General features: G+C 40.0%; 1 protein-coding gene across 1 annotated transcript in view; it reads left to right on the top strand.

Annotated features, from left to right (window-relative positions):
* Positions 1–20,887, top strand: part of LOC136881056 (glycine receptor subunit alpha-3) — an 865,119-nt gene that overhangs the window by 710,843 nt on the left and 133,389 nt on the right. Inside the window, exon 5 of the mRNA XM_067153659.2 lies at positions 19,808–19,890. Within this exon, the coding sequence (XP_067009760.2) occupies positions 19,808–19,890 (83 nt within the window). The remainder of the gene's footprint in view (positions 1–19,807; positions 19,891–20,887) is intronic.

Raw genomic sequence — 20,887 nt, 5'->3', positions numbered from 1 at the left:
CTGCGAGCACAAAATATCTAGGAGTGACACTTGACTCCAAGCTCACATTCTGGAATCATATTCAGAGAGCGACAGACAAGGCAGTAAAATACATGACTGCACTTAGCAGACTAATGGGAAATATTGAAGGTCCGAAATCCAGTAAACGACGTCTTCTCATGTCGACGGTTCAGTCAGTGCTCCTATATGGCTCTGAAATCTGGGCTGAATCCTTGAGATTTGCTTGGTACCGGAGAAGGATATCTGCCGTACAACGGAGAGCGGCTTTACGTATTGCATGTGCATACCACACGGTTTCCGAACCTGCAATCCTCACGGTGGCAGCAATAGCCCCAATAGACCTGCTTGCATTGGAGCGACATGAAATCTGGCGAACCCAAGGAGAGCTGGGAAAGAAATGTGCAAAGAAGCGTGCCTTCAGTCAACGGATGAGGCGATGGCAACTCAGATGGGAAAGTGACCCTCGAGGCAAATGGACCAAGCGACTGATACCACGCTTGGATATCTGGGTTGAAAGGGCCCATGGTGAAGTAAATTACTCACGCAGCTTCTAACAGGACATGGATATTTCCGGAAATTCCTGCATAAAGTGGGCAGAGCGAGTGACGCAGCATGCATATACTGTGATGACATTGACGACGTATTTCACACCCTTTTTGTATGCGGCCATTGGACGATTCAGAGAAGATGTGTGGAAACTGAACTAAGAGAATTGACAACAGATAATATTATTTCGGTGATGCTGCGAAACCAGGAATCCTGGGATCGCGTGGCAGTGCATGTGGAGGACGTCCTTCGTCAGAAGAAGAAGAAGAAGAAGAAGAAGAATTTGGAAGCATACGAACGTTCGTAAAGGAGAAATGAAGAAAGAAGACGTCTGAAAGACAAAGCACGATATCACCCTGAAATAATGCGAGAGCGGTTCCGGGGTGATGACACACATCTTGGAAAAGGGTGTGTGGATTTTAGTGCGTAAGAATCCCACACACTTGTGGAGTGCGGACCATTCACAAGTGTCTTTTGAAGATTTTCCACAATCCCTCGTAAAAAATTATTATTATTATTATTATTATTATTATTATTATTATTATTATTATTATTATTATTATTATTATTATTATTATAGTCTCGTTATGCCCATTTATAGACTTGATGACTTTCGCCTTCCTGTTCTTCCAAAATTTCTTTATGAACGCACTGTTTTGCCCCTTCCGTTCTTCTTATCACTTGCTGCTAGTTATGACCATAAATGTGTGTTTATTTACTGAGGTCCTGAATACTTCACGATTTCTCATGATTCCTTCCTCATTGTCCAATTGATTCAGGTGACCTCTTGTTTTCTCGAACTCGTTTATTCTTCTAATTTGGGAATTTATTACAGTCTATTGATATCCATCCTAAAAACGTGTCCAAAATGTTAAACGTCTCTTTCGTACAGTATTCATGAAACAATCTGTGTGCCTATAGAGGTCTTCAGTTCGTCTTTTGATCCAAATTCAATTTTCTGGTGCGGGTCCGAAATTTTCCTAAGAAGTATACGTTCTTGCTTTTCAATATCTGCTATTTTATAATGACCTCCTGAAGTTAAGTTTTCTGATGCATATAGAGTTTCCGGTGGGATAGCTGTTTTGTAAAAAAATCTCAGCCTGTTTCCAGTCATTCAACGGGGCCGTTGTAAATACCTAGGTCTTAATATAAGGAAAGATCGTCATTGGAGTGTTCACATAAGCATGATTGTAAATAAAGGGTACAGTTCTCTGCATATAGTTATGACGGTATTTAGGGGTTGTAGTAAGGATGTAAAGGAGAGGGCATATAAGTCTCTGGTAAGACCCCAACTAGAGTGTGGTACCAGTGTATGGGACCCTCACCAGGATTACTTGATTCAAGAACTGGAAAAAATCCAAAGAAAAGCAGCTCGATTTGTTCTGGGTGACTTCCGACAAAAGAGTAGCGTTACAAAAATGTTGCAAAGTTTGGGCTTTGAAGACTTGGGAGAAAGGAGACGAGCTGCTCGACTAAGTGGTGTGTTCCGAGCTGTCAGTGAAGAGATGGCATGGAATGACATCAGTAGACGAATATGTTTGGATGGTTTCTTCAAAAGTAGGAAATATCACAATATGAAGATAAAGTTAGAATTCAAGAGGACAAATTGGGACAGAAGTCGTTTATTTGAAGGAGAGTTAGGGATCGGAATAACTTACCAAGGGAGATGTTCAATAAATTTCCAAATTCTTTGCAATCATTTAAGAAAAGGCTAGGAAAACAACACATAGGGAATCTGCCACCTGGGCGACTGCCCTAAATGCAGAGATTGATTGATTGATTGATTGATTGATTGATTGATTGATTGATTGATTGATTGATTGATTGATTGATTGATTGATTGATTGATTGATTGATTGATTGATTGATTGATTGATTGATTGATTGATTGATTGATTGATTGATTGATTGATTGATTGATTGATTGATTGATTGATTGATTGATTGATTGATTGATTGATTGATTGATTGATTGATTGATTGATTGATTGATTGATTGATTGATTGATTGATTGATTGATTGATTGATTGATTGATTGATTGATTGATTGATTGATCGCGGATGGAATGAGTGAAGCCCCATCTAGCGGCCAGGCTATGAACTGTGCCGGCTGCCGAAGCCTGTCGCACTCCTCGGGGGCAATGATTAATGACAGTCAGGTGAAATGAAATGATATTGGAGAGTGTTGCTGGAATGGAAGATGACAGGGAAAACCGGAGTACCCGCAGAAAAGCCTGCCCCGCCTCCGCTAGGTCCAGCACACATCTCACATGGACTGACCGTAATTTGAACCGCGGAACCCAGCGGTGATAGTCTGGCGCGTTGCGGCCTGAGCCACGGAGGTTCTAACTGTTTTGTAATGTTTCAGTTTAGCAATACGTGACATTTCTAGTTTATTGTACTGATCCCAGGTTAGTCTGATTGTGGTATTAGATTTGTAATAAGGAATAGTGGGTTCGAATTTTTTCATCTTTTCTAGATTGTCCTCAACTGGCTGACCACTACGGTGTTCAAACTTCACATTTCGATCTAAAATGAATCCCTGGGAACTGTTTTCTTTAGAGGCTATCAGTTCTCTCTGAACTGCTGTGTATTGCCAGTCTTTGTACCTTCTTATGTACATTGAATCGCTACTCTCTCATTTCTTCGGCGATGAAGGTTCAGATCTGATAGTGCCGCGAATTCCTTAGGATCTCTCCACGTCTTCAGAATTCCAGGACATGACCAAGAGTTTCTTTCCCTCCGTGGAAATGCCCATAACAGGTTGTCCAGGAATTTGCTTGGCACCGAACGCACCGCAGAAACATTAGCAGTCATCTTTATAGCCTCTCCCCACTCGTTACAAGACAGTCCGGTATGATCTCGCACCCATGAGTTCTCCTGTGTATGCTATTTGTAAAATCGCACTCGGAATACTTTTTTGCGGTAGTGAACACCAGGAGGTAAATTCATGATCTTGTAGCTCTTGACAGATCTTAGTATCGTAAAGGCCGTTCTTGATGGTGATCTTCCTCCGAGTATAGACATCTGTTTATTTGTGACGTTCTATACATTCCCGACTCTCCGCGTGAGAATCCCTCAAAGCAACAGCGGGTGGATTGTAAATCTCAAGTAAGAATTAATGCATCGTAGGTAGACTTCTCACAAGGTTTTGCATTTCTTTTTAATAACAACTTTAATGCAGCCATTTGGCCAGATATACAAGTTCCATTAAGCTATTCTACATAATATATGTTTTAAAATAGTTCAATAAAATGAGCTTTGGCAAATCCGTCCGTCCGTTCTGCTGGACCGTTTTGCTTCATTTCTGTTTTATTCTCTTCGGAATTACCACCCTGTGAATCTTTAAGACATTGATAGGTCTCTAAGTTCAGCCAACTTTGAGTAATCATAAAATCAAATAATTAAATAATCACTCCAATAATTGCAGGCGAAGTCATGCCCTAACCCGGAATACATTCTGTACTTAGCGGGTTGCTAAGCGACAAACATATTAATTCATATTTTGATGTATGTGATGGTGATCTCTCAGGCATTTTCAATGCGACAAATGGAGTAAGGCAAGGTTGTATATTATCACCTCAACTCTGCAACATCTATGCAGTGTGTGTCATCAAAAGAGCTCTCAATGGCTGGAATGGTGGAATCTCGATTGGTGGCAGAAAAATTAATAAGCTCCGCTTTGCAGATGACACTTACCTCATTACTGGTAGTGAAGAGGAACTTCATGACCTGCTTGCTAGGGTGAAGAACACTAGTCTTCAGAATGGTCTAGAGATAAATATCTAAAAGACCAAACTAATGGTAGTTGATCGGCAAGGTCAAATCCAACTTACGGGATGCCTAAAGGACCTGGATATAGTTAAGGAATTTGTATACTTGGGGTCAGTCATCAATGACACGGGAAGCTGTGATAAAGAGGTAAAAAGACGTATTGTCTTAGGTCGTGCTACAATGGTTAAACTTACTAAGATCTGGCAGAACCGGGCAATATCAAAAGCCACGAAGATGCGCTTGGTAGAATCACTAGTATTCTCCGTCTTTCTGTACGGCTGTGAGACCTGGACCGTGAATGCTAAAGACAAAAGATGCATTGATGCCTTTGAGATGTGGTGTTGGCGGAGAATGCTACGTGTACCCTGGACAGAAAGAAGAACTAATATTTCCATTGTGGACGAACTCTGCATCAAGAAACGCCTATCTTCCCGTGTGAGTGAACGTTACCTCCAGTTCCTTGGCCACATTTTAAGACGAGATGGAGAGAACTAGGAAAAGGTAATTTTACAAGGCAAAATTGAAGGCGGTAGACCACGAGGAAGAACAGCAAGCAGATTGGATAGATCAGGCAAAGATGATCACTGGGCTACCACTTCAGATCATATTAACGAAATGTGAAAACCGCTCGGGATGGAGACATCTTGTCAAGGTTGCAACACGGAAATGATGAGACTGCAGAAGATCTCGAGAAGTTGCTGAATGGTATGGAGGAAGTCTTGGGTAAGGAGTACAAGATGAAAATAAATAAGTCCGAAACAAAGGTAATGGAGTTCAGTCGAACGAAGGCAGGTGATGCAGGAAATATTAGATTAGGAAATGAAGTCTTAAAGAAAGTAGATGAATATTGTTACTTGGGTAGTAAAATAACTAACGATGGCAGAAGTAAGGAGGACATAAAATGCAGACTAGCACAAGCAAGGAAGAGCTTTCTTAAGAAAAGAAATTTGCTCACTTCAAACATTGATATCGGAATTAGAAAGATGTTTTTGAAGACTTTCGTGTGGAGCGTGGCATTGTATGGAAGTGAAACATGGACGATAACTAGCTCAGAAAGAAAGAGAATAGAAGCTTTTGAAATGTGGTGTTACAGAAGAATGCTGAAGGTGAGATGGATAGATCGAATCACGAATGAAGAGATACTGAATCGAACTGGTGAGAGGAGATCGATTTGGCTAAATTTGACGAGAAGAAGAGATAGAATGATAGGACACATCTTAAGACACCCAGGACTTGTTCAGTTGGTTTTTGAAGGAACTGTAGGTGGTAAGAACGGTAGGGGTAGACCAAGATATGAATATGACAAGCAGATTAGAGCAGATGTAGGATGCAATAGTTACGTAGAAATGAAAAGGTTAGCACAGGATAGGTGGCATGGAGGTCTGCATCAAACCAGTCTATGGACTGATGACTCAAACAACAACATGAGGTCACGACGCTGAGTAATGAGCGCAACGACTAATGATGATGATGATGATGTGATATTATCCTCTAGTAATGTGATTGTATACAGCGGTGATTTATTACTACCTGTCACGGAAGAATACTACTACTATTCCCTCCTACATACTCTTCGATTCTCTAACCTTTCCCAGCTTCCAAATATATTCAACAGATGGCAGAAAATTCCTAATAACTTACATGCTGCTAAGAGAAAAAGTCTGCGTACAAACAGACCCCATCATGACATACGAGTTATACGTTGTCTGGGTACACCTACCGAAGGATAACGTAGCTACACTAGAAAGAGCAAAGGTCATGTATCATAGAAAAGTTCCCTGCCTGGAAAAAACGCTCCTTCGAGACTAATCTATGAGCTGATATGTCAACAATTCTATATGGAAGAAATGCGATTAAAAGTACCATCGCCTTCAACGAGACAATACCAAACTTTATATCATGAACTGCATTATAAATAAAGCGAGTATAACGATAGAATTTTACCAAATAGACGGCATAATGGGTGAATTCTGTCTACGAACTACGGCTTCTTATTAAATGTTCATAACGCTACTGAAAAGGGCAGGCAAAGCAATATGACTACGACAGATATACCAGGACGTGTTATCTGACCTATTTACTGTATAAGGCAGGGCCTCTCAAACGCCCAAAATCTCACGCGTGCAGAGCGAGGCGCAAGAGCTCCGTGCACTGTGCATCGGTGCCGCTCGGTGCCGCTCGGTATGGCTCGGATCAACGCTTCGTCTCTGGGCTACTCGGCTAAGCTCGGCTCTACTCGGCTATACTCGGCTCAACTCAGCCCGGATTTGGAGCGCTACGGCGCAAGTGGGGGAGAGGGAGACAGGCGGAGCGAGCGAGACAGGCGTGGGGAAAGAGAGAGTTAGCGCTATTGCTCCAAATCGAGGAGTGGGGGTCTACACTCTGGTCAACCAAGCCAAGTCGTCTTTTGCACCGTGCACAGTGCATGCACCACGCGCATGCACCCTGAGAGGCCCTGGTATAAGGAATGCTGCGGAGCAACACGAGTTCTCTAGTTAACAATATTTGAATTGTACAATAATCCATAAGGGACCTTTTTCTATGACTTGGAATCAGTGTTAGACTAAAATTGCTCCTCCAGGCAGAATTTCGTTACGGAGTTCCCTCTTTTGGGGCACTTTAGAACGTGATGTCTCTCACAAGATTCATTGCAACGGTCTTCATCAGGTGCATGATAGGTCTTTCCTTTGCATAATCGGGGATGGGAACTTTGCACTGCCATTCGGGTCACCAGGTGTCGCAGTTGATAGTTTGCTCCCGCCCATCTGCGAGACGTCGTAGCCTCTGTGGCATAGAATTCCGTCCATACATCTGCTCTCTTTTGCTGTAGCTCCTTGAGTAGCTGGTTATAGGCTGGAATACATGGTAACACCATTCGGCATCGAAAAACGGTCTCCCTTGTCATGTCATACACTAGACGGGACATTGCGTATTTTGAGATTTGTTATTCATAGTGCATTGCAGTATATTATACCCCTTACTCTTCAAGGTACATTGTTTCCAGTATTTCGACAGAAATATGAACTTTGAGTATTTCAACCATCCACATTTCACCTACCAGATTTTATAATCGCCGGGCTGAGTGGCTCAGACGGTTAAGGCGCTGGCCTTCTAACCCTAACTTGGTAGGTTCGATCCTGGCTCAGTCCGGTGGTATTTGAAGGTGCTCAAATACGACAGCCTCGTGTCGGTAGATTTACTGGCACGTAAAATAACTCCTGCGGGACTAAATTCCGGCACCTCGTCATCTCCGAAGACCTTAAGAAAAGTAGTTAGTGGGACGTAAAACAAATAACATTATTATTATTATTAGATTTTATAATCTGCAATACAAATATCAACGAAAAAGTAACAAATTTCATTGAAATATATTGGGGCAGTTTTACTCAAATATACACAGGTGGGTCTACGAACGAAGGAGGAGTCACTTATGCGTAATACTGCCTTGCTCTCAACACTTCCAAAATATTACCTCTTCCCAGCGAAGCTTCAATATTCACAGCTTAAATACTTGCCATTCAATGAGCCATAACGTACGGCGCCAAGCCCTTCAGCAAAATATTCATTCTCACGGACTCCAAGAGTGCACTTAAAAAACTTCAACCATGCAGGAAAAGCATAAGAGAAAATAGATCATGGACATACTAAGTAGTGTATACCAAGGTAAGGAAAACAAGTTCAAATTATGTGGATCAAAGGCCACACTGGAATTCTATGCAATGAGACAGTAGACCAAGTGGCAAAGCGGGGCATAATAGAAGGCCAGTCACAAGTACTGGCCTATCATACACGGATCTCCAAAACCACATAAAGGAACAGGCTTACAACAACTCAGCGCATCAAAGGCAAGCATTACGCCGCTATCCAGACAATCATCCCACAGAAACCATGGTTCAATCCACTAGCTCTAACTCGCCGACACACGACTTCAATTATCACAATAATATTTGGACATGCATCTTAACCCAGTCATCTGTTCAGAATCAAAGTTATAGACTCCCCAAATTTTCCCTCTGGTCACAATCAAGAAGTAGACCTCAACCAAACAATATTAGATACAAATCACATGTAACCAATTTATATTAAATGCTTGTAAATCTGAAAGTTCCATATCCAACGTCAGTTTCATCGTTGTTAAGGGGAGTCGGAAAACCCTATCTTGATAATGTTAATTTGACAGAAAAGATGCCCCGTTATCTCAGGAAGTATTTTTAGAGCATTGATATTTTTACTACATGTACCTACACCCTTTCCATACCTACTGAACCAGGATGGAATGGTTGGAGCAAACGATTGTACAAGTTATGAATTTATTAAATAAGTTCCACATTTTAACAAAAATTTCATTAAAAACGTATATAAATGAGAAAGTGTTTTTATCTGGTTCAGTAGCTGTATCATGGCACAAGGTGACTCTCTGAAAACAATGAACTGACTATCGAGTGTAGTTTCTGAGATAATGGGTCAAACATGTGACAAACGTCATTTTTCAGAATATGATTTCAAAGTAAAACAGAATGTTCACTCGCACATTTACTCACAACAGAGCCTAAAATGCAACTCTATTTAATGGGAACTACTGAAATGTTTGTTATGACAGTGCCGGAAACCTCTGCGCATAACATTCAGGAATAGAACAGTAAAAACCACAGCCTTCTAGATTAAAGAGTTCCAGACATTTATATTTTCAAAAATGTAACATGTCTAAGTTGCCCAATTTGACACTTGTGCATTGATTTTAAAAAAAGTTCTTTAAAATGCTTCCATGTGTCGTATTACAATAAATTATACACCATTTTAATCAGCAGAGTCCAAATAATTGAATGAGGCAACATTCGGAAAAAGTCATTTATTTTCAATTTTTTTGTTTCCGACCCCCCTTAAGCAGCTATGACATCCAGATACAGGATGTATTCGTGATGATGTTGCACACTTTAAGGTGTGATAGAAGAAGGCAAATGGATCAATTTGAGACAAGTAATCGTAATCCGTAAATATTCTAGTCAAAAGTTATTAATAATCCAAATTGTTTAACGTCCGTCAGTTCTTAAGAGATGCCGGAGTGTCGGAATTTCGTCCTGAAGAAGTTCTTTAACGTGCCTTGTGTATGGAACACCTGTCGAGGTTGAAGAGGATCTCTTGACAGGAATTCTCGCTGCCTGCGACGCTGTTCAAACGACACCTTAGATATTCGAACGGGTACGGCAGAACTTGTGCGACAATGCCGTGCCTGCATTGACGCAGAGGGACGCCATTTCGAACATGTGTTGTCAATGGAGCAGCTTGTGAAACTTGTGCAGGTAAACGGACTTAAATGAGTAGAATTTTGCTTAACGTTTGGCTCGATCTTTTCCGGAATGTCTGTCTGTTAGGTCATCAGCCCAGAGGCTGGTTGGATCCTCAAATAGCACCACCAAAGGCTATGCAGTTATAGCGAAACCGCAAAAACCAATGGCAGAGCCCAAATGAGGCATACTAGGCAAGATGAAGAGTGAGGTAGTTTGCCATTGCTTTCCGCACTGGACCAGAATGTGCCACTGCAGCACGACTGACCCTATGAGCAACACCTTTCATAACACTCAGACACTATTTGTGCTCCGAGTGTCATTACTCATCACCACCCATACCCCAGCAGCTTCCATACTGTCACAGCCATGGGTGAGACTGGGACTTCAGTGGAAGCTACACTTTGCTGTGGCCTGTGCCAAGAGATGGATACAAAAGTACTGCATCCATCAAGGAATGGCAATAGGCGGCTTTTCCGGAATATGGCTCCGTATCTCAGGTTGATCAATTTTTCATCCCCCATTACCCCTGAATGTTTGTAACATCATCGCGAATACACGCATCAAGCAGTAGCTGAATTTTTAAGTGAAGCCAATTGTACATTTGTTCTGTAGACTGTATTTAAACTATACTCATCCAACCGAAGTTCCTGTACTGTGGCTGTCTACCACCAAGTAATCACAATGGCATGACAGGTCCCATATTGTAAAGACGTTGCTCCTCGACCTTCCTGTTTTAATACATGTACAGAGATGGCAGCACGGTCTTACAGACTGAATGCCAAAATGTTAATTTTTATTTTTAAAAAGTACACATCATGCCATCTGGAGCATCCGTCAGCAAATATAATATCTCCTTTGTTACACTTTTAATCATCATATTGTTCATACTAATTGACGCTCTGAGATAAAAAACAGGAAAGTCACTGAATATTACTTTGCAGATATATCAATTTTTGTATATAATTATGTATAATAATATTCATCAAATTGAAATCAACTATTAAATGAGTAGAAGAAACAAGAAAAGACATGGAGGAAATTGGCATCAATACAAAAGAAATATTTAACAGAGAAATGTTTCGAGGTAAAATAGATAAATTCAAGGCCTTCCAGGAAAAGCAAACTGAAAAATCCAAGAATATGTGGTCAGAGGAAAGGAAGAGGGAACACAGCAAAATGAAGAAGAAGTTCTGAGAGAATAAAAAAGAGTAACCAGCCATTCAAATTTTTACCGTGGTCCAAAGTAGGCCAAACTCGAAGAAAGAAGAAGAATATTTCTACACCTTATAGTCGACTCTACATGCTCTTTAGGAAGATTAAATTCATATACCAAAATATTTATTTATTTACTCGAGTCAGAAACATACAATATAACTTTTTACATTACAATTTGGTAACAATGAAACACAAGGAATTTATACAAATATGTACCAAAATGGTATTAACTCTACAAGTGTGCCAATGCTATATTCCGTAGTGCCATGCGTTAATGCTGAAACTGTAGTGGTTTAGAAAATATTTCATAAAATTGCTAAATATTATCAGATTTTGATCAGAAAGAGTTGTTCCACTATGAAAAGACGTATAAAAACTGAAAATAAGGAAACTAAATCTCCTTTACAGAAAACAAACGTTTTGTTGTTTTGAGTTTTTGTTATCTTGAAAACACAAAGTGAAATTGCACAAAAAATGCCATCATAACAAAAAAGCAGAAATATAAAAAATTCCCATACAATTCTAAATAACCCTGAAAGTTTCAAGAAAATCTGTACGTAACTAGCACTCCTAGAAAACTTTGTCACAATAGGAGGGAAAAGAAAACATTCACTTTTTCCTTGCAGCTTATTCTGATTCTACTTCCTCGTCCTGAGCTTTCTGCCTTCTGTGTCCCCTTGATGTGAAGAAGTGCTCTAATTAATCCCAGCATGTTTCATGGACTGCCACATTACATCCTGGGTACCAAGGTCTAGATCGCCCTTGCTTTTCTATTGTCACACATACAGCGCACTTCCTCAGTTGTCTGAAATGGCGTATTGTCATCTTACAAATTATCCAAACTTCCTCCAGCCTCAGTTGGATTTTCAATGTCCTCAGAATAATTTTACTAATGTCACTACCCTCATGAAAAGCTTGTGAAATATCCAATTCAGTTAGCAAAGTTTTGATTTCGACGCTGCCATGTTTTTTTTTTACTACAGTCACATGGTAACTACTAGATACGGGATTTGTACAGACAACAAATACAACGAGCTAGAAATAAGACTATTCTAGCTCGTTGAACAAATACTATCAAAAGCGACAATAGTGGTGATAAGTGTGAACTAGAGATATTCAAGTTGATGTAGTATGAATGTTTCACCAACTGTTGACATAACAGTCAAGAAAACACACATTTACTGACGATTTTAATAAGCGACCCTGGCATCACAGCAAGGGGCAGTGAGCCACTTTTAGAGATTCTTGGCACTTCTTGGGTTAAATAGTCTTTGCCCAGAAACTAGCAACTGAGATTTAATTTCCTTGTGCCTTGAACAAACCCTCCTCACTGCGATATTCAGGGCAACACGAGTACTAACACAGAAGCTTGGTAGTCTGCACCTCTCCTCATTCCCATAGTGGTGATACATACAAATATCCCCATTTCACTAGATTGTCCTTAGGCTTTACAACACCTGTTCTTAACCTGTTCAGTGATCTCCATATGATCCAGTCCAAGTTGTGTCCGGTTGGAAAGCATTCATTTGGTTTTGTCCATGTTTGAAGATGACTTGTTTTGGCTGCCCAAAATTTTTCTCCGGCTTTCTTCAGAGATGTATTTAGTGGAGATGTTGATTGTAGGAATCTCCTCCTAGCATTCAATCTAGGCTTTGTTGGAGTGTGACTGCGTAGTGAATGTAGCTCATTTTCAACTTTTTTCCTTCCGGCATTTCCGGCTACTTCCCGGCGTATTTCAGGAGGAGCAATTCCTGCCATAAAATACAGTCTGCCTACTGGAGTTGGCTTCAAACATCCAGTAATTAGTCTCGCAGTTTCATTACGGGCCTCATCTACTTGCTTTGCATGGGCGGATCTATACCACACTGGGCAGGCATATTCACTGGCGTAGAAGCAAAGTGCCATGGCAGAAGTACGGATCACCTGAGGTTCAGCACCCCAGTTACTAACAACAAGCTTTCGAACCATGTTACGGGTTGACACCTTATGTTTGGTGTTTAGGCAATGCCATCGGCAGGTGAGTGACCTGTCTAAGGTAATTCCAAGGTATTTTGGTGTAAAACAGTGCTCAAATTCGGTCCCTTCCCAAGTTGCTTTCAGTTTCCTTCCTGTTTGTCTGTTTCGAAGGTGGAAAGCCTTGACCTGAGTCTTGTGTGGGTTTCGCTTCAGGTCATTTAGTTGTAGTAGTCAGAAAAGGTTCCTAGAGCTCTTGTAAGCATCTGTTCTGCTTCTTCAAAATCACTTGTCTGTACCGTCAAAGCAATGTCTTCGGCATGTATAATCGTATAATAAATACACATACTAGGAAATTGATATAGAAAATGACCGACAAGTCCCGTTTTTTTATTTTAAAAACACCCTTAACTAAAGCTTAACTAAAAATTTTGAACAATTTTATAGCAAAATGTGTTTTTAATAATTTAAGCATGAATACACATTCCAAATAAGTGTATAAACATGCATATCACATTCGACGTTGGTGTGTAACATGGAAGGGATAATGTATGTATGTTGTATGTTGGGTATTCAGCCCGAAGGCTGGTTTGATCCTCTGCAGCTCAGCCAACAGCTGTCATAAATAGCCTAGGCGTCACGAAAGAGGCGTACTAGGGAAATGAGGAGTGAGGTAGTTTCCCGTTGCTTTCCTCACCAAGCCAGCCGTTGCTATTACATATCAGTCTGCCAAGCCCACTGAAATGCATGCACCAACCGACCCCATGAGCGATATTTTCACATCATTCATAACAGGGACTGGCTGCATAAGGAATGGTATTACTAGCATCACTCATACGTCAGTCACTTTCATATTGTCAAAGCCAAGGATGAGACTGAAACAGGTCAATGAAAGTAACAAATTTGATATAGCCCATACCAGAAGACATAGTGCACTGTAAACACTACACTTCGCCAGCAAAGGCGTGGAAGGGATAATACAAAAGGATTTTCTTACTAAATATCCCAGGATATTAAGTTAGACAATTATGTTAATATTTTATTTGGTCGCCAGATTTCACTCTTAATCACTGTCCCAAACTTCACTTCGGCACGACACAAAATTTCAACACTGGTTTAGATAGGGAAAGGGTTACTGAACAAGTCCCATTTTAGCATCAACATATGCGAATCATATAAAAAAAAGAACTACAGTAACAACTCATATAGAACCAAAATGATGACTAGTCCCGTTTTTTATCTCACCACCTCACTTATGAATAGGATTTGATATGCCATGTTGTAATTTCTGGCTCATTTGAGTTCGACTGCGGGGCAGATGTATAATCATATTCTCTGAAACTCGAACAAAATATGTCCGGAAACACATTCATTCATCGTCAAAGCTCACTAGGATCAAACTGATTGTTCTACGGTCAATTTAGCACGCACAGTCTGTGTTTCCGATTCGAGAGTTAATGCTTTGCTAAATATTATAGCTTTGCCCTAACTTACGAACATGTAAAACAATGAAAACTCCCTGAATTATCGCAGTAAAAGTTATACCATGCAATACAGCGTTATTAGGAAATGATGCGTGGACTGAATTGTATCAAACAACAGAGCACTCTAAATGTATCTGAACGTAGAGTTATTTGTCTTTCTTTCTATTTTTGCAAGTTCTTTTACGTCGCACCGACACAGATAGGTCTTGTGGCAACGATAGCAGAGGAAAGGGCTGTAAGTGAGAAGGAAGCGGCCTTAATTAATCTACAACTTCAGTATTTGCTTTGTGTGAAAATGGGAAACCACAGAAGACCATCCTCAGGGCTGCCGACTGTGGGGTTCGAACCCATTATCTCTCGGATGAAAGCTCACAGCTGCGCGCCCCTAACCGCATGAATTAATTATAGTTAATTGTCCTGCCCATTCCACAGACGTGACCATAGAATATCAAGCGTCTCCTATGTACGGCATCTGTAAACTTACAGTATATGTTGCTGTGTACAGATCTGTAGCTTTCCGTTTAGTCAAAATGCCATTTACACGAGTGGGACCATATAATTTCCTAAGAATTTTTCGTTCTTGTTTTAGAATTTCGTCAATTTTAGCGTGGCCTGCAAGGTATTTTCTGAGGCATATAAGGCTTCCAGCAAAACAATTGTCGTGTAAAGAAGTTTCGCACTGTGCGCTATCACTCTTTTATTATACTGATTCCATGTTACTATGTACGCTTTCTGGAGTTTGGTGGCTATATTATTATTAATATTGTTATGATTAATATTATTATTATATTTTCCTTTATTCGTAGTGGTGAAGTTAGGACTCATGGTCCTCTCTTACACTTCAGAGACAGTCGATCTTCGCGTTCTTCTTCTGTATCCTGAAGGCACCTTAATTTGCCTTTTCTCAAGGATCACCATTCGCTATGAGCGTTAAATATTTGCGGTGACGATATAAAATCAAATAATGAACTCTGTACAACAGAATTTGTTTAAATGTCTTGGTTTTTAAAGAAAAAATTTTAATTTTTGCAAAAATTGTTATGCTACATATATCTTCTTTTAAAATGTATCTGAAAAAAAGCTATTGCACATAATTGTAAAATTAAGTATCTAAATTAACTGTAATAAATTTCAGCAAAATTGCTCTAATAGGCTAAGAGAAAATGGTCCCTGTATATTCAAACATGTCATTTGCGGTAAATAGGAAAAGAACATTTTAAATATTGTTTACACAAAATAATTAACTAATGCAAGCCTTAACTGTATTATTAGTATGATTTCTTGACACAAGTCAGCACATGTACAAGAATAAGATATCATACTGCAAACAGTTTCTAAAACTATAAATCTGTATCCTCTAGTTGCCTTACATTTAGTGGTGTCATCCAAGGATGTACTATTTCCAAGCTTCTTCCATGACGTTCTTTATCCTCTGGATCTACGGGTTGTTATTCTTACTTTCCTAGACATGTTGAAAAATTCTCATTATTATTATTATTGTTACCGTGTTTTAGCGGTAGGTAGAGGCGTAAGAAGGTGCGGGCGTGAATGGGTTTCAAACTACGGAATCAAGGTTAATGTAAAATTAATTTAAAATTTAACTAGGTTATATTTTCTTTTCAAAAACAAAGCAATAACAGACATGGCAGGTACAATGTAGCAAAACAAGGGGAGATACAATATTTACAGGTTTTGGGCTTCACGCCCTAACTTCAGCGATCAGCTCAGTTTTACCACAAACACAAGTTTTAACAGAGGGGCAGAAAACCCCATTCATCCCTAGGAGCCCCTGGCTCCGAATTACACAGAAAAGCCTCCACGAGGCATATGACACTCCATTTTCAAAAGAGCGATCCGCTCTTAAAATTTAAGCCTCTCAAAGGCCACACCAAACTCTACCTTCAAGCTGTCCTCTAAGGACGTATTCACAGGGGTAAAATACCCAACCTACAGAGGTCTATTACATGAAAGGAAGGTTGATTACATGACCTCTAAAATAACAATTTGAGAGGAGGCGATCTTGCACTCCTAATACACTTTGTTTTTTTTTAAAACCTAATCTGGCTCTGGGCCGCTAACGCAAGGGCTAATCCCATACTACAGAGGTGACTTAGAGAAGAACACTTTACATTACATAAACGAAGAATAGTTTGAGAAAATAAGTTCACCTCGAAACAAATGTGAGTGGGAGCTCGAGAGGGTTAGCACTCTCTATCCCAATATGTAGCTTTACAAGAAAAGATGAAAAGAGTAATTACATTTTAGGAAAAGGTTACATGATGGAAATGCTTCGAACCCGCCGCGAGTGTTAAACTGCCGACCTAGCAAAAAAGAAGTTATTAATAGGCCATTACCTGGTGTTGAACGGCTGAAGAAGAAAGAGGCGCTTCCCGCCTCCTGCTATGTACTTAATACACTGAAAGATGGAACAGAAGTGGCCCGGAGACCCCAAAATCAGCAGTTTATATCCTCTCGCGGAAGATTCTAGGCGTTAGGGGAAATAAAACACCCTCCCTCAAAGTTTTTATTGGCTAGGGAAAAGAAACCCCTACATAGAGGAAGAAGAAACACATTATTGGTGGAAAATTAATTAAAGAAATTCGGGATTGGCTAGATCCAAAATAAGGGGAAAAAGAGGGGTATACAGCCAACTTAAACCATGACAGAAAGAAATTTAACAAAGAACAAACTCTTGAAATAAAAATTTCTCCAACAAAATAGTTCTTTGATTTCGCACTAGGTTGCACTATTGTAATTCTTCAGTAGTGTCCTCTAGAAGAGAAAGTTCACACTTCTTACTTCAAGCGAAACAAAAACACATCAAAAGTGACACAGTTCAAAAACTCAAAATTTTCCACGTGGTGACATCTTCTGAGAAAGTAGAGAATTAATAGAATAGATAAAGTTCAACCTTCCTCCAGAAGAGGAGTTTCAACTGGCGCAACTTTTAAATAAACGGTGTAGAGGTGTACCGCCCGGTACAATTATTATTATTATTATTATTATTATTATTATTATTATTATTATTATTATTATTATTATTATTATTATTATTATTATTATTATTATTAGAGGACCCGTCCTGCTCCGCAGCATTCACTATAAGTAGGTCAGAAAACGTATATTTGTATGAAATTTCTCCATATATTTCCCGTGTACTCTTTTAATGTTTCCTTTTTCGATTTGTATTAGCCTACCTGTTAATTATGTGTGCAGCGACTTTTTGTAAATTTCTTTATTGTGACGTTTTGATATTTTACGAACTATCTTGTAGTTTTAGAATTATTGTTACGTATTTAATTTAAAGTTTTAGTTTCAGATTATTTGTTTCGCATGGAACTTTGTATTTGTGGCAGCGCAAATTGTATAGGAAGTAGGTGATCATTTTAAAATACATAAGTTGTAACCGTATATATTTACGCGCCGTGCTATAGACATGATGTACAGTGCACGATTCCAAATGGCATTTGGACTACCACCTATATGCCTGACGAACCCGAAAACTGTGGATTCAATACAAATCTCGATCATTTTGGATATTTTCTTTTTAACTCCTTCTATCCCCCATACCAAAGGAGGCTGAACTTGGACTTAAACGTCATCCAGAGTGTCACAATTCATCTCAGCAACCCCGAAATGGGTTTCACAATACTACAGGTCATTTCTGATCATTTTTGCATGTCACTCCCTCCCAACCCCCAACAATAGGGGTGCTAGGAATGTCCTTCCTCCACCGTAATTTTCTTCAGATATTGTTTGGTTGAGAGTTATGCTGGAACATACATACATCCATAATCTCGGCCATTTTGAATTTCACTCCTTCTCACCTTGCACGCCGATGGAGACTTAAACGGCATCCGGAGTATCCCAATTCATCTCAGCAACTCCAAAAGGAATGGACTGACATTAAAATTGGTCGTTTCCGATTATTTGTACATATCATTCCCTCCCAACCCCCATCCACAGGGGTGTTACGGGTGTCTTATTCCCACAGCATTTCTCTCCAATTAGTATTAAGGCGTATGTGTACCAAGTTCGGTTGAAATTGCATACTTGCCGGTAGTTGTCTGTCATTTTTAATCGTTTAGCTTCTCCATTATGTTTTACGTAATGATATTGCTCCTTAACTGTGTGCAACCTGCTAAGTACAGAATATATTACGGGTTAGCATAATCGTGTAGCTTCTCCATTATGTTTTACGTAATAATATTGCTCCTTAACTGTGTGCAATCCTCTTAGTACAGAATGTATTACGGGCTAGCATAATCGTTTAGCTTCGCCGATGTCTTTACGTAATGATATTGCTCCTTAACTGTGTGCAACCCGCTAAGCACAGAATGTATTGCGGGCTAGCATAATCGTTTAGCTTCGCCATTATCTTTTACGTAATGATATTGCTCCTTAACTGTATGCAACCCGCTAAGCACATAATGTATGGCGGGCTAGCATAATCATTTCGTTTCGCCACTCTCTATACGTAATGATATTGCTCCTTAACTGGGTGCAACCCGCTGAGTACAGAATTTATTACGGGCTAGCATAATCGTTTAGCTTCGCCGACGATTTTACGTGATATTGCTTCTTAACTGTGTGCAACCCGTTAAGCACAGAATGTATTACGGGCTAGCATAATCGTTTAGCTTCGCCGATGTCGTTACGTAATATTATTGCTCCTTAATTGTGTGCAACCCGCTAAGCACAGAATGTATTGCGGGCTAGCATAATCGTTTAGCTTCGCCACTATCTTTACGTAATGATATTGCTCCTTAATTTTGTGCAACCCGCTAAACACAGAATATATTGCGGGCTAGCCCAAGCCTTCGTTTGCCATTGTTGGAGTGGTCGTCTAGTGACCTGAGTTTGTATGTATGTTCAGTCCGTCAGCGATGCCGCTGGTAGGATCCTCAACAGCTTTGCCATCAGCTGTCATAGATGGCCTTGGCATCACTGAAGAGGCGTACTAGGGAAATGAGGAGTGAGGTAGTTTCCCGTTGCTTTCCTTACCGAGCCAGAATTGCTATTACACATCAGTCTGCCAAGCCCACTGAAATGCATGCACCAACCGACCCTATGAGCAATATTTTCACACCATTCATAGCAGGGACTGGCTGCATAAGGAATGGCATTACTAGCATCGCTCATACCTCAGTCACTTTCATATTGTCAAAGCCAAGGATAAGACAGAGACAGATCTATGAAAGTAACAAAATTGCTCTAGCCTATACCAGAGGACATAGTGCACTGTAAACGCTAGGTCCTGTCAGCAAAGGCACGACCTGAGTTTAGCATTACTCTAAATTGAATAAACTCCTAGACCTATCAATGCCTAATGATTCACCGGCAGGAAATTCCACAGAAAATTTTACAAAACGAAGCCAGTAGAGCGGCCGAACGAACAGGAAATAGCTGTTCTTATTAATTCGTTTTCTTATATATATATATAGATTCAGTTGTCTTACATAGTTGTATATTATTCCAATGGCTTGCCATGTTAAATAGTATTAGTGACAGCGGTATTGTCAATGATCATCTGTTCCTTGTTTCAGACTGAAGCTGTCTTTCTCCTGCATGATGGATCTCTCCAAGTTCCCTCTCGACAGCCAAGTGTGCACCATGGAAGTAGCGAGCTGTAAGTTCTGTTATCTTAATCATAAATATGTTCATGTGTTCTCGTTGTTTGAGTTGTTGTTGTTGGTGCTCATTATGCTATTCTTTTTGACGGGATAACATCTTATAAGTTATCCTTACTGGAGGAATGGAGGATTTAGGAGTTCTCCTCCACATCTATCGGATTCGAGACAGTCGCGCTAGGAGTGATCACGTCGTAGTGGACACTCAACGTCGCATCGAGTTTCTTTACGTTAAAGAACTCCTGCGGGACAAAATTCCGCTACCTCATTTATACATCACCCAAGGGAGATCTAGCTCACACTGTCAAAATGCAGAGTAAAAGCTAGTAACAGCCACATGAAATAAATTTGCAAACAATTTATGAATTAAGTCAGGGTAAAACAGAGACGTGCGTAATGTTTAATGCTTAGTACATTTTCTCTTTGCTTTGTTTGGAAAGAATTTCTGAATGGCACTGATGCAAATAACATCAGTTAGACTTGAATACTTAAATAAACTCCTTTATTTTGTTGCTTTGCGTTCTGGAAATGGCTATATATTTTCTGACCTTTCCTCAGACGAGGCGAAGAGTAATGTTAAAGAACTAATGCATCTCACTGATCGTAGCCGGACCTTCATCTCTACGTAATGCTTGCTTCCTGCCCAGCTCAACTCATTCTAGAGTGACCCAGGCTGATGGCTGGTTCGCATGGCATCGACACATAACACAAAGTAATCTCAAGGATTGGACTGTGTAAGGGGAACTACTTTATCTAATGCCACCTCCCAGAGAGCCACGCTTTTAACTCTTAAATTCTTAAGTGTTCAGAACGCTTGCTCCCTCCTACGGGGAAAAAGTACATTCCAAGGCTTTCGCAGCCTGTGTCATTAGTAATTAATATTTTTTCCCGATATGAACTACGTCAACTTATTAACACAATGCTAGATGTTTCATTCTACAGTATAATGATGGTTCATAGACAATGACAAATAACAGAGCTTCGAAGGCTCCGAAA

Source organism: Anabrus simplex, chromosome 9, assembly GCF_040414725.1.
Source record: "Anabrus simplex isolate iqAnaSimp1 chromosome 9, ASM4041472v1, whole genome shotgun sequence".
Classification (NCBI taxonomy): Eukaryota; Metazoa; Arthropoda; class Insecta; order Orthoptera; family Tettigoniidae; genus Anabrus; species Anabrus simplex.
Note: the sequence above shows the minus strand (reverse complement) of the source record. Positions and strands in the feature narration are given on the sequence as shown.